A 16,108-nucleotide genomic window follows, 5' to 3' on the forward strand; every position below is an offset into this window, starting at 1 on the left:
CTAATTTGTAAATAATAGTGGGGGCCGCACTACTTTCTTCCTTTACTTATCTACTAGTACTAGTATGGCTACTTTCTTCCGTTACTTATCTACTAGTACGGGTATGGCTGACACGGGGTCGCACCAAGAAAAGAAAACAGAAGAATCCCCAAAGTTCAGAAGTTGAGGAAGAGCCTGAGAATAAGAAAGTTTAGCCAGAAGATGGCAGACCTCGTGGATCACAGTAAACATGGCTTCACCTGAATATGGGGACCGACTCTAAGGATCGCGTGCCTCTCAAGCCCCACCAATTGTTCAAATTCAGCCCTTATATCTTCTTTTCTCTTGCTTGTTTTGAGTTTGTCTTGAAGGGTATCATGACCCTTGTTGTTTGGCTTCTTCCTTAGACATTGTTCTAAAGATTGGGCAATGCTCTTGTTCCTACTATTGTCGTCTTTTTTTATTTTATATATAGGTAGGGGTCCGCCTGACCTCAGCTTACCCATCAACAAAAAAGGGACACCCGCCTAACCCCAGCTTACCCATCAAGAAAAAAGGGACACAATTTGATCTATGGCTTCCACGAAACTCGGGATAGTTCGTTGCAGCTTCAAAAATGTTACCATGGATACTCTAGAATTATAACGACACAAATTATGCTTCAAAACTGGAGATTGTTTTTACAAAGGGAAAAACATATTCGCCTCCTTTTCTTCCCTGGGCCACCCCCTAGAGTGGAGTCATAAATAGAGAGGGGATTGGCCCAACGAAAAAAGAGGCAGCTAATATATCACTTCCCTTCTACAAATCAGAAATCAGATGTGTAAATTAAAGAGTGGCCAAAGCAGGGAGTTCGAATTTCATTATTTTCCAAATTTAATGAATTATTTACTTCACAAAAAAATGTCAAATTGATGGGCATTATTGTAGCAGGTTAAAGGAGAAATGCAATAAATCATAACATTAAAAACATGCAGAAGGAAAAAAACAGGACCTTTACTTAATATCACGAGCTTAATATATGAATCTAGTTATATGGCCTTCAATGAATTCTGTGAGTAAAACCAAGTTCAACCAGGACCAACTTCAAATTAGAAACCGGGCCCATCTATTGCAGTTGGTAAGTGTGTTAAATGCCAATTCTCTTCTTTACTCATTCTCTTTGGAAGCTTGGTTGAGCAATAGTTATTCTTCTGAAGGCACACTGCCAGGATCTCCGTTGATCCAAGGATTACGATAATCAAATCAGTGAGATTTTCTAAACCATAGCCCATTAAAAGAAACCAGCAGTAGATGGAGAACATCAAAGCCAACAGTAGATTGAGTATATCAAAACATTCCTGGCAACTGTTTTTTTTTTGTTCTTTTTTTTTTTCAATGGTACATTCCAGATAACTTTTGTGCTATCAGTCTTAGACTTTCCAGCTTTGAACATGCTTCAAAAATCTTCTTCAGCTACAAACAGCACAAAGTTCTCTGAACTTGAGACAGAGGCATCAGCATCAACAAGTGAGTGAGTGACAATAGCACCTTCTTTTTTGCCTGTTGAGAAGCAAAATTCCAATAGTTCCCATCATTAAGAGAACTAGAACTTTGTTCCTGCAAATTCCAACAGAGATTTCTAATGGAAGAATACCACAATCCCCATCTTTCAAATAACAAAATCCCTGAAAATTTTGATAACAAATGCTCAACATACTGAAAAAGAGAAATTGGAGAATAACCATGACTGGGAATTGTGCTCTGTATGGGGTGTTCCAGTTTTGGAGGCTTATTAGCTGAGCATTTCCAAGTATATAATGAGGCAGCAACTATGCACATTGCATTGTTCATATGCATGAGGATATGGTTTGGGTTAAGGGTCACAAATAAAGTTAATTGTTGGTGAGCTCAACATTCAGGCCACATTTCTTCGGCTTGAACCAGCTCTTAGCATGCAGTTTTGTTGAGACACTCAACTGTAAGATCCTATATCACATATTACATTCCAACCTGAAAGGAAAGAGAGAGAAAATGGAGGATTACATTAGATAAGTTTATGGTAGTGTGGCTAATGAGAAAGACAGATAATGTATAAACTATCAATACAAAAGAATGGAGTTTAAAAGTGCCAGCTGACTTCTCTTCTTTGGATAAAAAAGGTTCCTCTTAGTAATGCTGCAAAATGGCCAGAAGAAAATAAAAATGCCGTATCAGATTGTAGGACACTTAGCATTTCACATAGAAGCAACCCTACCACAAATAGTAGTAGATTTACCAGGAGGGGAATGGTAAGCCCAATTGCACGACTAGGATCAAGTGGAATGCCCACCCATACACATGGCAAATAGGTGTGTGATTAGGATTATGTGGTCTTGTGGGCCCCCACAAGAGTGTAGGGGTATGCCCAGTCCCAAGTCAACAAGAGATCCCACCAGCTCAATCAAGGCCTGCAAATATCTCCAGAGCATGTCTAGTTCTAGAAGTGGCAAAAAGACTACCCAACCACAATAAGCTCTAGAAAGACGTTCACTATGTGCTTCTTGTATGGAAATGAAAAATGGTATTTATCTCCAGAGCATGTATAGTTCTAGAAGTGGAAAAAGACATCTCATCCATAATAACTGAGAAGGCAAAGGGATCTTCCACATTGTCTTCAGTTAGAAAGTTAGTAGGTAGGTTTATGCTACCATGTTCTCTTGCAAAATATCATTAAATGACACTTCAATACCACTATCCAATAGTCTAAGATTTTATCCAGACTGCATACTAATCGTCATGGATCTGGATCTCATCCATAATAACTGAGAAGGCAAAGGGATCTTCCACATTGTCTTCAGTTAGAAAGTTAGTATGTAGGTTTATGCTACCATGTTCTTTTGCAAAATATCATTAAATGACACTTCAATACCACTATCCAATAGTCTAAGATTTTATCCAGACTGCATACTAATAATCGTCATGGATCTGGATCCCACTTCAATACAGATGTTTGACATCGAGTCTTCATGCAATGGCTTTTTGGTTAAAATATTTACAAGAAAATTGTAGCCCTTTCAAGTGTGATCAACTCTCAACTTCATTTGAACTTTGATGCCAGAAGAGTCTAACTCAATTTTCTTACAGTTTTTTTTTTGAAAAGCGACATATTTCATTAATATTGAATTAGCAATTGGAAGCAGTAGTCCCAGCCTGCTATTACAACATGATAAGGGAGACCTGGGCACGCCCAAGGCCAATACAAGGATAATATACTGGAGAAGGATTACAGTAGCCCAAACTCTTCAGATTTCCCTTCTAAATTAAGGATAGGCTATTACTTCCATTCCCTCCCTTTGAGCTCCAGCCTTCGCTAAGTTATTTGCCACCTCATTCGCCGATCATCTACGATGCTCGATCCTCGGGTCAAGCACTCTCATCAGGTCCAATATTTCGGTCACTTGATCCTGTAATCTCCAGGGTCCCTTGGAGGATTCAGGCACCCAACCTCTGATTTCCGCCTCATTAGCATCACACATACCTACTGGCCCAGAAAAAGTAGCGACTATCGAAAGTCGAAGAAGTAGAATTTCTGAACACTCCTCCTATACCAGCTTTCCCCGGGTTACCCAGTGAGTAGCCGTCGAAGTTACATTTTAGCCACCCCGGTGGTGGTGGGACCCATGTTGGTTTAGGTTTGGTTCTGATTGCCCTGTCCCAAATGACAGCCCACCAGTTTCTTACAAGGTCATCAATTCCATAAGTAAACTGTTTCTTGACTTTTGTCCAAGAAATTAGCTCACTTTCAATATCCGCTGCTAGATGAGCACGAGTTCTACTTTTTCCACAAATATCCTCCTATTTCTTTCCTTCCACACATTCCAAATTATAGCATAGGGAAAGGTCAACCATAGAGCTTTACCAATATCTCCAAAGGGGCCAGATTGCTAGCCCAAAATCAAAGAACTGATTGTCTGAGGGCATACCTAGGACATACCAAAAGCTCCCAACGCCTCTACCCATAGATGGTATGAGTATGGGCAGTGTAACAGAAGATGATCCAGTGATTCCTCATGCTGTGTACAGAGAACGCACATGCTGGCCAAGCTAAAATGTCTCCTCTTTAAGCGATCACAAGTGTTTAATTTCCGATGAACAACCGTCCATCCAAACGTGACCATCCTTGGAGGTGCAAAGGATTTCCATATGTGACTGATTGGAGAGGGTTGATTATCATTTAATGTCGAGAAAAAGGATTTGGTTGTAAAGTCACCATTAGGTGTCGGCATCCATATCCTCTCATTCTCCTTAAACTGGGTGTAGTGCTTCGACTCCAGTAATGAAAGGAGTCTCTGTAAGTCGAGAATCTCCTCCTCCTTCAGGTTCCTCCTTAATCTTTTATCCCAGAAGCCCCTGGCTGATTGACATTCACGCACCATATAGTCTGACACTGTTGCCTCCGGATTGACAGCAGTTCGAAATAATCTCGGGAATTCCATACTTAATAGGGATTTCCCACACTAGAGGTGTCTAGCCAAAATCTCACATTCATGCCAGTGCCCACATTATACCTGATTCCACGATCAAACTCATCTTTGACGGAACATATGGATTTCCATGCTCTCGATCCTTTCCCTCCTACTATTGGTTTCTTACTATTCCAATCCCCCCATTCGGATCCGTATTTTGTCCCAACTACTCGGTGCCATAGTGCTGATTTTTCTAGCCCATATCTCCAAAGTCATTTGCCAAGGAGAGATTTATTCCTCAGTCTGATTTTGCCTATCCCAATACCTCCGCTCATCTTGGGTTGGGTCACCTTCTCCCACTTAACTATATGTCTCAGCTTTTTTGCTTCGCCATCTCCATCCCAGAGGAAATAATTCCTCTGAATTTGTTCAATTCGCAAAGCAACTTTCACCGGAATCTTATAAAGGGACATAAAGTAGATCGGCAAATTACACAATGCCGCTTTTATTAGAATGATTCTGACCCAAATGAAATGTACCTCCTCTTCCATATGGCCAATTTTCTCTCAATTCTTTCTACCACTGGGTCCCACTGGGCAAGATATGGGATTCCAAACCCTATGGGAAGGCCTAGTTATGACAACGGGAAAGAACCAACACTACAACCAATTGTCCTTCACAAGCCTCTGGATCTCAGACGGATCCATATTTATACCCAAAAGCATGCTTTTGTTGAAGTTGATTTTTAAACCCGAGGTAGCCTCAAACCAGTTGAATATCTTCATAATATTAGAAATAGCTTGAGGGCTATTTTGCAGAAATACCAGTGTATCAGCCGCAAATTAGAGATGGGTGATATCCTCGGCATTAGGTCCGGCTTGAAGGCCCCGAATGAGTTCCGAGCTACTTGCTTTAGACAGCAACAGACTAAGAGCCTCGACCACCATATGAAGAGGTATGGAGCTAGGGGGTCCCCCTGGCGGATAATTTTCTTACAGTTTTTAAATACTCAAATCCCAGCCAGCCTCGAATTGCCCATCGAGGTTGAGCTTGAGAGTGACAACCGAGAGCTATTTCCATCTTGGTGCTATCATCCAATTATTTTTCCGCTCTATATCCCATTGCAATGCAAATCTTGTACCTTAGCACGCCAACTTCCTTGCCATTGTCCATTAAGTAACCAAGCTCTCGATCCACTCCACTAATTATAATTTCACAGCTAAATATTATGTTATTCATCTCCTTCCATACTGACAACATGTCCTACAACTATACAAGAAGACTTCCCATAAGATATAAAATTCTACACAAAAAAGGATGCCCATCGAACCTTCAGATGGTTCTCTGAATACCTTGCTATGAATATCCATCTCATTCCAATAATATGAAAGAAAGAAACACCAGATACATCTATTTTTCAGATTCTTTAACCCATTGCTGTCAGAGTGGGAAGTGGCTGCAAGAAGCGGTATGGGAAGCAAAAGCAGGAAGCGAAGGGCTTAGAAAAGTGAAAATGTGGGAAATGAAAATCTCTAAAAATGAGGAAACTAGTGGGAAACGTCATCGAAATTCACCATGAAGCATGTAATAAGCCTTATTAGAAGCAAACAAGTGTTATGAAAAAGAGATTGGGTACAAAAAAGAGAGTAGGGGTACAATAGGTTAGCGTTAATATAGGTCAAGATTACAACCAGTAAAGATTACATCATGACTGATTATAATTACAGGTTTTAGGGACTAATAATTTACAATGTTTTATTCATTTTGGGTTAAATATACATAACGATTACGAGATACTTCATGACTGATTAGAATTACAAGTTTTGGGGATGTATAGTTTTATATGTTTTATTCATGTAGATTTAATGTTAAGTCTTTGGAAAAGATCATTCAAAACTTAAGATGAGTTTTTTAGTTTTAAATACACTACTTTTTAAAAATATGCTCCTTCGGCACTATCAAAAGGAGAAAACACTCCTTTAGGAAAAAATAATCACTTTAATAGGAAGCAAACTCTTAATTAAGAGGAAATGTGAAGGAAGAGTGTGGGAAGAGTGCTTCCTCTAAATATGGGAAGCAAGAAGAACTTAGCTTCTGAAACGAGTTTCTGAGGAAGCAAGCTACCCATCTAAGTTGGAAGTTTCTGGTAACTGCGATTTAACCTAATTCTTAGCAAAACATGAGATAATCGAGAGGGGAGACACGGTGAAAAAAAAAACAGTGTCGAGTTGAAGGGGTTGCATAATAAAAGCCAGGTCCGAACTTGCATCTCTTGGATCAAAAGATTCTATAGAGCAAGAAGCAAAAAATGAGGAAGATAATGTGACACTGACTACAAGTTCCTAATGAAATCCTACTAAAAATATAAAGAATCGACACTTGAATCGGTGGCTTGAAACAAGTGAAGCTGGTGAAGTAGAAAGTGTCAAAACATCTTGAAAGGGATGCACATGCCACTAGTAGGCTGCTGTTGCGGCTAATAGTGCATAACAAGTGGCGTTCCTTTTGTAAGAGTTATCCATGGTTTGCAAACTCCAATGTTTCACCGGTTCGTTTGTAAGAAGAAAAAAGAGACATGGGCAAATGGTGAAAAATCGATCACATATTGTTTTGCAAATACGCAGTTCCTTTTAGGGAGGCAAATGGCCAAGAGTGTGTACTAGAATGTACAAACTACTAGAGAAATAAAATTATCAGCCCTCATACAGCTACAGAGATAAGCAAGGCAACACATCATTTCCAAATTAAGACTTCATCAATCACTAGTTGAAGGAATTTGAGAATCTCCGATTAGGGAAACAAAGATGTTTGCAAGGACAACAAAGATGAGTAGTCTAATCCTTAGAAGCAAGAATCTTCCTCATGGGTGCCGCTCCCAAGCTATAACCGTGATTCGGCACTCCTCAAGAAGGAAACCGCTCCCATGGCGCTCCTGAAGAAACAGGCACCACGCCCTTGACACTCCCAAGTCCCAACCTATTTCTATTACTCCATCAGTCTTACCATCACCAACTAACTTGCATCAAATTCCTCCAACTCTTCAAAGTACTTCATTAGAGGAAGCACAAAGGCGTCTTCAGAAGCATGAGGAAAGAGGAAATAAAAATGAAGATGATTAGAAATTACTATTTTTTTTTATGTACTTAGAATTTGAAAGATTTATAAATGAAGATGGTTAGAAATTACTATTTTTTGGTGTACTTGAATTTTAAAAAACATATAAAGAAAATATTACATAAACGCTCTCATGGCGCTCCCAACCATAAGACTCTTGTAGCTCCCCCCCCCCCCCCCCCCCCGTTTTCGTGCTTCTAAGGATTAATCATAACAATGCTGATAATGGGCGTAAGCTACTTAAGCGAATCTGTTAGTACTTGATATCAATGTTGTAGAAGAAACTACTAGAACACTGTCCTCATTCTTCATGTCATATGAATACATTTGCATTTAGTTCTTCCACGAGTAGCTCCTCCGCAAAGCACATTTTTCATTGCCAAAAAAACCCCACAAAGCTTTATTTCTTATGATCAGATTCCCTACACCAAGGCCTTCCCTTCTTGGCCCAACATAGTCCATCCCACTTCACCAAGTATCTGAATCTCTTCCCTTCCTCGTTTCCTTTCAATAAGAAGTCCCTTTGGAGCCGTTTAAAAAAAGGTCCCTTTGGAGCTTCTCCAACCATTGTTTTTGCCCAAGTTGACTCCTTTTTACCTTGGCCGAGTTATCGTGTGAGTCGGAGTTTTGTGCTACCATGTCATTCAAAAACGCCTTTGACTAGGCCGAGTTAAAGAAAAGCCGAAAGCGCTAGTCATTGACTTCCCCAAGTCAACTCTTTTTATCTTGGCCGAGTTCGAGTTCGAGTTCGAGTCCGAGCTTTCAAACATTGTCTCCATCCTTCGAGGTTCTTGCTATTACCTTAGAAATCTTAAAAAGGTCCACCCTTCTAGATATTTCCTTAGGAATCTTAATCTTAAAAAAAAAAAAAGACAATATGTTGGAAGGATGGATAGAGCCACCTTAAACTGAAAGATCGGAAACACTTCTGGAATCCTGCCATAACTTCCTTTCGATTCCTTCAATATAGGTTACTATAGGTTATTATTGCGACTTAGGATGTTTTTCCGCTCTCAAAGGCCAGGTGGTAGGATATGAGGAATACTTCCACCTTAATTCCAAACATGTTGGCTAGCTCCTCAACCCTCACCTTAAACTGAAAGATCGGAAACCCTTCTGGTATCCTGCCATAACTTCCTTTCCATTCCTTCAATATAGGATATTATAGCGACTTAGAATGTTTTTCCGCACTCAAAGGCCCAGGTAGGATATGAGGAATACTTCCACCTTAATTCCAAACATGTTGGCTAACTCCTCAACCCTCCACTCCATAATATTAAACGCTGCTATTGAGCTTTTCCCCGCATTTACCATTAAAGCCTGATACCAACTCAAACCACATCAAAGATAGCTTCAAATTTATCATGTGCTCCTCTGATGCCCTCTTCAAAGATCATTGAAGAAGAAATTTAAGAATTGTTGGTGTTGAAGTCTCTACTTTGTAAGCAGTAAGTGAAAGACATTGTTATCATTAAAAAAAACAATAATTGAAAGACATTGTTTGTAACTTGGGTTCGGCTAAATAATGTACTTTACTACTTTATAACTTTAAAATGTAATAATAACCTAACTTTGGATCTCATCAATTGTTAATGCTACGTCTATAATTTCTTTTGAAATAAGTATATTGCCAAATTACTGTGTGAGCCACTCAAGTTAGAGCTTCAAGTCTAAGTCTTCATCATTGTAGTCTCTATTTTCAGAATTTATTTGTTTCTTTAGAGAAATTATTATATTTCATATACAGACTTAATGGGTATGGACTTTATATTATTTTTTTCACATACAGTCTTCATCAGAATTGTAGTCTCTATTTTCAGAATTTACTTGTTTCTTCAGAGTAATTATTATATTTCATATACAGCCTTAATGGGTATGGATTTTATTTATTAATCCTGCCTTCATTAAGTCTGAAGCTCAAATCTCAAATTTTAAGAACAGGTACACAATTTGTATAGTGAGCGAAAGGAAATAGGTGGGTGAATCTTCTAGAAATAACAATACCCATGGGAAAGGATAGTATTGATCCCAGAAACACACAAAGAATGAGAAAACTGCAGCTTCACAATGATACCATGTAAATGGACAGAAATCATTTTATATTGCTGCTTGGGTACAACTTACAAGGATGGCACCCAGGTTATGCTTTCACATGCTTCATGCATTCTTTCAAAATTGCCTTTATTTTTTGACAAAGCACAGTCGACTAATACTTCTTATGTATTAGGTACAACAAATATGCACATATGCTGAACTAAAAATAAGTCATTCAGAGCAGGTTTCTTATTTCTGTTGTTAAAGTTGGGTATTCTGCTTCGGAATTATTAACCTGGAATATACAGTCCGTTACTCACAACTCACAGGTCAAGAAGCACCATTTAACATATAAAGAAAATATTGTTGCACTCAACATCTCTCCCATGATTAATCCAAATCTATCTTAGAAACTAGCGTTAAGGAATAATGTAAGCTTTCCACTCTGCACAAAACAAAATTGAAGTATGACAGAATCTACATAAGAGGAACACATGTCCTCGTGTCCACATTAAAATGTTCAGCATTCAGTATATCCAACCTAAAGAAACTTTACGTCTTTACACAATGACAACATTTGAAAAAATTCATAAAGCTATGGCAACCCCGTTCACAACAAGCTATGGTTGAAGTGGAAGCTTGCCTCAAGAGTTTTGTGCGATCGTAAAAGCCCTACCAAGTTCAAGGGAAAGTTTTATAAGACAGCTGTGAGGCCAGCCATGCTGTACGGCTCAGAATGTTGGGCCACCAAGAAGTAGCATGTGCATAAGATGAGTGTAGCAGAGATGCGTATGCCTAGATGGATGTGCGGCCACACAAGGTTAGACAAAATTAAAAATGAAGACATTCGTAAAAAGGTGGGGGTGGCTCCAATTGAGGAGAAGATGAGAGAGCACCGCTTAATATGGTTTGGACATATCCAACGTAGGCCTTTGGATGCTCCGGTGAGAAGAGACGACTCGTGCCAAATTGATGGAGTAAAAGGAAGTAGGGGCAGACCGAAAACAACTTGGGTAGAAACATTGAGGAAAGACTTGATAGCTAGGAAAATAACATAGAACATGACCCCAACTAGTTTGGGACAAAGGCTTTGTTGAGTTGAGTTGATATACAGCCTTAATGGGTATGAATTTTATTTATTAATCCTGCTCATCTTATTTTTAATTTTTCTTGTTCAAATTCTAGCGTAATTTGTCTTTTGCCGGTAATTTGAGTCAACAAAATTTGATTGAATCTAGAATCTCCTCCAGGTTGAGCCTTCATTAAGTCTGACTCAAATCTCAAGATTTAAGCACAGGTACACAATTTGTATAGTGAGGGAAAGGAAATAGGTGGGTGAATCTTCTAGAAATAACAATACACATGGGAAAGGATAGTATTGATCCTTGAAACACACAAAGAATGAGAAAACTGCAGCTTCACAATGATACTATGTAAATGGACAGAAATCATTTTATATTGCTGCTTGGGTACAACTTACAAGGATGGCACCCGTGTTATGCTTTCACATGCTTCATGCATTCTTTGAAAATTGCCTTTATTTTTGGACATAAGCACAGTGGACTAAAACCAGTATCGCTTATGTATTAGGTACAACAAATATGCACATATGCTGAACTAAAAATAAGTCGGAGCAGGTTTCTTATTTCTGCCATTGAAGTTGCATAACTGGAATACACAATCCGTTACAACTCACAGGTCAAGAAGCACCATTTAACATATAAAGAAAATATTGTTGCACTCAAGATCTCCCATGATTAACCCAAATCTATCTTAGAAACTAACGTTAAGGAATAATGTAAGCTTTCCACTCTGCATGAAACAAAATTGAAGTATGACAGAATCTACATAAGAGGAACGCATGTCCTTGTGTCCGAATTAAAACGCTCAGCATTCAGTATAGCAACCCCGTTCACAACGATGCTATTCATAACTAAACATGATTTAAGATATAATGATTAACAATCAAAGAAAAATGAGTGTTAGCAGACCAAGCAAACCTTGGATTTCTCAACTGCTTCATTGGGTACAATAACAATATTCATACCAAATTTCAGCGACGCCCCACACTCGCTTTATGATGCATCTCCAGCAACCATTCAAGGGATACAGCACGCCACACCCCCTCCGTTTGTGCAAGGAGTTTTTTCTTTACAGAATCCACACATATGCTTATGTTGCCAAAGCCATATACCTGAAGATTATCATGTGTTCTACCGAATTTGGGCTTAAACTCCAAGTCATTATCCTGTGCATAGGCCTCAATAACTTCCTTCAAGCTTAACTGAGGCACACTGCCCATACCATCCATATGGCCCCCACTCCCAAGTCCAGCAGAAGCACGCTGCTGAGCGTTTGCTGCCGCTTGCTGCTGAGCCTCAAACTGCCTTTGCTCCGTCACTCTAAGATATGTAATGTTCTCTCTAGCTCCAGGTTGGACCACCTCCATACCTTCCACAGCTTGATTCATCATGTCAAGCCCAACATTTAGCAGATATCGGATCCGCTCGTTTGCCAACAGTTCTGGTGGGAAAAGTCCTTTCCATCCCAAAAACCATTGTGTGACTTCTTCAAAATTTGGGTTCGAACACAACCAGTGATACAAAACCTGGTGCCACTTGGCGAAAAAACCTGCCTCCAACATTGCAACCATGTGCCGAATTGGGACAGCGGATGCCCACAACATGACCCAGTAGAACTCCTCGAGCTTCTGATTTGCTGGATTAACTTGGAAATCTTGCAAGACATTCACGAGTTTTGGGACTATGTACATAACAATAAGCTTTTCCCAACTTGCTGGATCAAAGACTGTTTTCCACGGAGAAAGTATGGCATGGGCAGATGCATCGCTTGCATGCCAAGCACGAAGAACGACACCCAGTTTGGAACATATTCTATGATACAAAATCTCCAATTTCTGTCCCATCAAAGGTAGCCACGGATGCACCCAGCCATGAATTGGGACTGTCTCTCGGCATGGATCCCATGTGTCCACAGCTTCTGATAGCTTTGGCATCACCACATTATCTAAAATGTGGTGAAGAACTGGCGGAGGCAGCAACTTGTCCCATGACTCCAAAAATCGAAGCATTGGTTCGGGGTCCCTTGCCATCCATGTATTTCTCCCTGATATCCCAATAGCAGGCAAAATTACCTCCATGACCAATTGGGTATAAGGAGAAGCCACAGTAGCTTCTGAATAATCATAAGGGTTATCTCCCTGCAGTAGACTCTTCCACAAAGACATCAACTCCAATCCGTGCAAGGGGTTCTGGAGTGGTTGCCAACCTTGAAACACTCTAATCAATAATGGAAATGCAAATGAACAGGCAATACAAGATAAGTTACACAGCTTGTAATCATCGCCGAATCTCTTCTGCAAATCACGAAACATTTTTGCAAGTGAATCCAATGTCAATGTCCCCAACGACTTTTCCTCGCCTAATCTATCCAAAACTCCTAAAATCTCCTCCATATTATCCAGCTGTTTCTTTTGTCGAGCTGCCTCCTTTTGGAGCTTCTCTTTCTCTATCTGCAAACCCGCAACAGTTTCCCTCTCAAGCCTCAAATCCCTATCCAACTTCTGAATATCGAGTTCCACTCCATCAAGGATCAATCTCACGTTATGTTGAAGCTCAGGCATTGGCACCTGATTTTCCCTTGCCTTCTCTTCAGCATTCAAGTTCTCCAAATTTGTCAAAATCCGAACTTGCGGTCCCCTCATATCAAGCACCTTCTGAACAACTTCCAACCCCTGTTCTTCCTTCTTTGCCAACAACTCGTCCACCGTGATATACCCTTTTTTCTTCTGCCGATTCTGCTTCGACCAGCGCTTCTCTTTGGGCTGAACCAATGCCGCCACAGGCTGCTTCTCTTCTGCTTCTTCCAAAACAGGCAATTTCGCTTCTTTGAAATCATTAAAACCCATTCCCATATTCTTAGGCCGCAATTTCGCTTCAATTGGGGCAACAATCCCTTGCTTGTTCTTCCCCAACCCACCACCTCTATACCCCATCTTTTCAAGCAATTTCATCCCAATCCCCTTTGTATGCCTCTCGAATTCTCCCACATCCCCAATTTCAGGCTCCCTCTTCCCACGAACTTTCTTATCCGTTCTCGATTTATCCCTTTCTCTCTCACGCCGCTGCGCACCCTCCTTAATCATTCTCCCAAACGCCGTTGGGAGAAACTCATCATCTTCATTAACTTCTTCCCCCTCATCCTTCTTCATCGATGAATCCTTACCAAACCCTAACCCTACCCCTTGAAACCCTAACCCTAATCCAGCCTTCTCTTCCCCATTCTCCTCCGAATTCTTATCAATTTCCTGATCTGGCATCACGGTTCCAGTCGAGACGAAATTAACAGGCTTTGTAAGATCAGATTTCTTCGATAAATCTCTTCTCCGCTTCTTCGAGGACGAATCGTCAACATCGGAATCAGAATCTGCGAAGACGCCGTAAAGGACGTCTTCCTTGTTCTGTGCGCGCTTCTCCTTCCTTTTCCGGTAGTAGAATTCGCCTCCGATCCATTGTCCGTCTTCGTAATCGTTTTCCATACCGAACCGCTCCATGTTTTGATATTCATCCATGGAATCTATCTAGAAATTTTCTGCTAGAGAGGATGAACGAAAGAAAACCCTAATTTTCTTAGAGGGATGAGTTTCAGCTCAGTTCTGTTGTGTGTGTTGTTTTCTGAAACCCTAATTTTGCAGAAATTTTAGAGATGAAGAGAGATTTGAAGCGTACCTGTTGGAGGATGGAAGCTACGGCTTGGAAGAGGCTAAATAAGGGACACGCCCCTGTACCCATATTTATATTTTATAGTCGACTCAGTCGAGTCAATATGATAAATATTAGTAATTAACAAAAAGTTGTGTGTGTATTATGGTCATTAAAACTTATTGATACATTCGAAATTTTGAACCACCCACCCACGCACTAAACAAAGACCCATAGTTTTGCTTCCGTTTGGTTGCCGGAAATTTTTTGGTTCTTGGGATTTTTGTGGAACAAAAAACTCCCTGGGAGATTGGTGGAAAAAACACTCCTCCGAAGTATCCCGGTAAAATAAAAATCTCATGTTTGGTTGACCGGACTATTGCTTGAACTGTTGGGAAGAAAAAAATTATTCTTTTGGTTATTTTGGTTCCTAGGATTTCGTGTCGCTGCTCCGTTTGGTTGCCAGTAAAATTTTTGTCCTATGAAGTTTTAGTAAAATTTTGGTCCCATCCCATGTTTGGTTGCCTTTTAGCACTAGAATTTTTGTAATCCCACTCTTGTACATGATTGCTTGTGTGGTGAATTTTTTTAATCCTACTCTTGTAAAGATTGCCTTTTCATCCCAGGAACCAAAAATAAGCTTGAGAAGAATTTTTTTCTTCCCAACAGTTCAAGCAACCAAACAAAGTTTTTTTTTTCCCATCATAGTCCGGTTAACCAAACATGGGATTTTTATTTTACCGGGATACTTCTAAGACTTTTTTTCCCCACTGATCTCCTTGGATTTTTTTTCCCCACTGATCTCGTTGGATTTTTTTTCTCCCACATAAATCCAAGGAACCAAAAAGATCCCGGCAACCAAACAGAGCAAATCATTTTGGTTCCTGGGATTATTTTGGGCCCACTATATAACCAGCAACCAAACGTGGGTTTCCAGCGGGAATTCCTCAGAAATGTCATCAGCACTACCATATTTTGATGATCGCACTCCTCACTTTATTAAAAAGTAAGGTATGGCCCGCACCATAGGATGATCCAAACCTTCCATTAGATGGGTCACAGCCTAAATAGGTTGTGCCCCAAAAATCATTTCCATAGGTTGATCGATCCTAACCCTCCGATCTATAGAGGGAGAGATCGGAGGGTTAGGATCGATCAACCTATGGAAATGATTTTTGGGGCACAACCTATTTAGGCTGTGACCCATCTAATGGACGGTTTGGATCATCCTATGGTGCGGGCCATACCTTACTTTTTTAATAAAGTGATGAGAGAGATCATCAAAATATGGTCATGTTGCCATCGTGATGGGTTTTGCTACTTTGAAGAAAAAAATCTCAAAACATATGTAAAAATCTAAATGTATATGTAAATTCAAGCTCCCAAGGGTAATTAAATAACGCTTAACAAGGCACTTGTTAGCAAAACCTTGCTAGTCTGTCGCATGTCAGACCACCGGCCTCTTGAACGGAGACAATTAATAACTAAGTAAAAGAAAACAATTAATGACTTTTCTCTACTTATTTAATTGTCTTTCATAGATTTTTCTCTATCAAACATTCAAACTCAACCAGGAAAATATAATACAAAGTCGGTCCTATGCATTGTACCTTCAATGCACACATTTTATTTTCCTTTCCCGTGCATCACATGTGCCTCTTTTACTATTGAGTTAGAAATGGAGAGATAGTGTGTGGTGCAAATACAAGGCCATGTAAATAGGGATCTTTTTTTTTGAAAAGGGCAACAGAATATATATATATATATATATATATATATATATATATATATATATATATATATATATATATATATGTAAATAGGGATCTTGTA

The 16,108-nt window shown here is 39.8% G+C and overlaps 1 protein-coding gene across 6 annotated transcripts; it reads right to left on the reverse strand.

The window, feature by feature from the left end:
- Nucleotides 1–861: 861 nt before the first annotated feature.
- LOC143884298 (septin and tuftelin-interacting protein 1 homolog 1-like) lies at nt 862–14,404 on the reverse strand. Of its 6 annotated transcripts, none has more exons than XR_013252809.1 (3): nt 14,303–14,404; nt 11,555–14,177; nt 862–1,971 (listed from the first exon to the last, which is right to left on the reverse strand). XR_013252809.1 is itself a non-coding variant. In XM_077387794.1 (2 exons), the coding sequence occupies exon 1, from the start codon at nt 14,143–14,145 to the stop codon at nt 11,608–11,610; it is 2,538 nt and encodes an 845-aa protein (XP_077243909.1). In that variant the 5' UTR covers nt 14,146–14,349; the 3' UTR covers nt 862–1,971; nt 11,602–11,607. The 6 variants fall into 6 exon arrangements, 1 of the variants encoding a protein (XP_077243909.1); XR_013252812.1 differs by having other exon boundaries at nt 862–1,521; nt 1,704–1,971; nt 11,555–14,349; XR_013252810.1 differs by having other exon boundaries at nt 862–1,578; nt 1,704–1,971; nt 11,555–14,349.
- Nucleotides 14,405–16,108: the final 1,704 nt, after the last annotated feature.

This window comes from Tasmannia lanceolata, unplaced genomic scaffold (assembly GCF_043159265.1).
Source record: "Tasmannia lanceolata isolate RefF3 unplaced genomic scaffold, GAP_Taslan_0.1 ptg000008l, whole genome shotgun sequence".
NCBI classification, from domain to species: domain Eukaryota; kingdom Viridiplantae; phylum Streptophyta; class Magnoliopsida; order Canellales; family Winteraceae; genus Tasmannia; species Tasmannia lanceolata.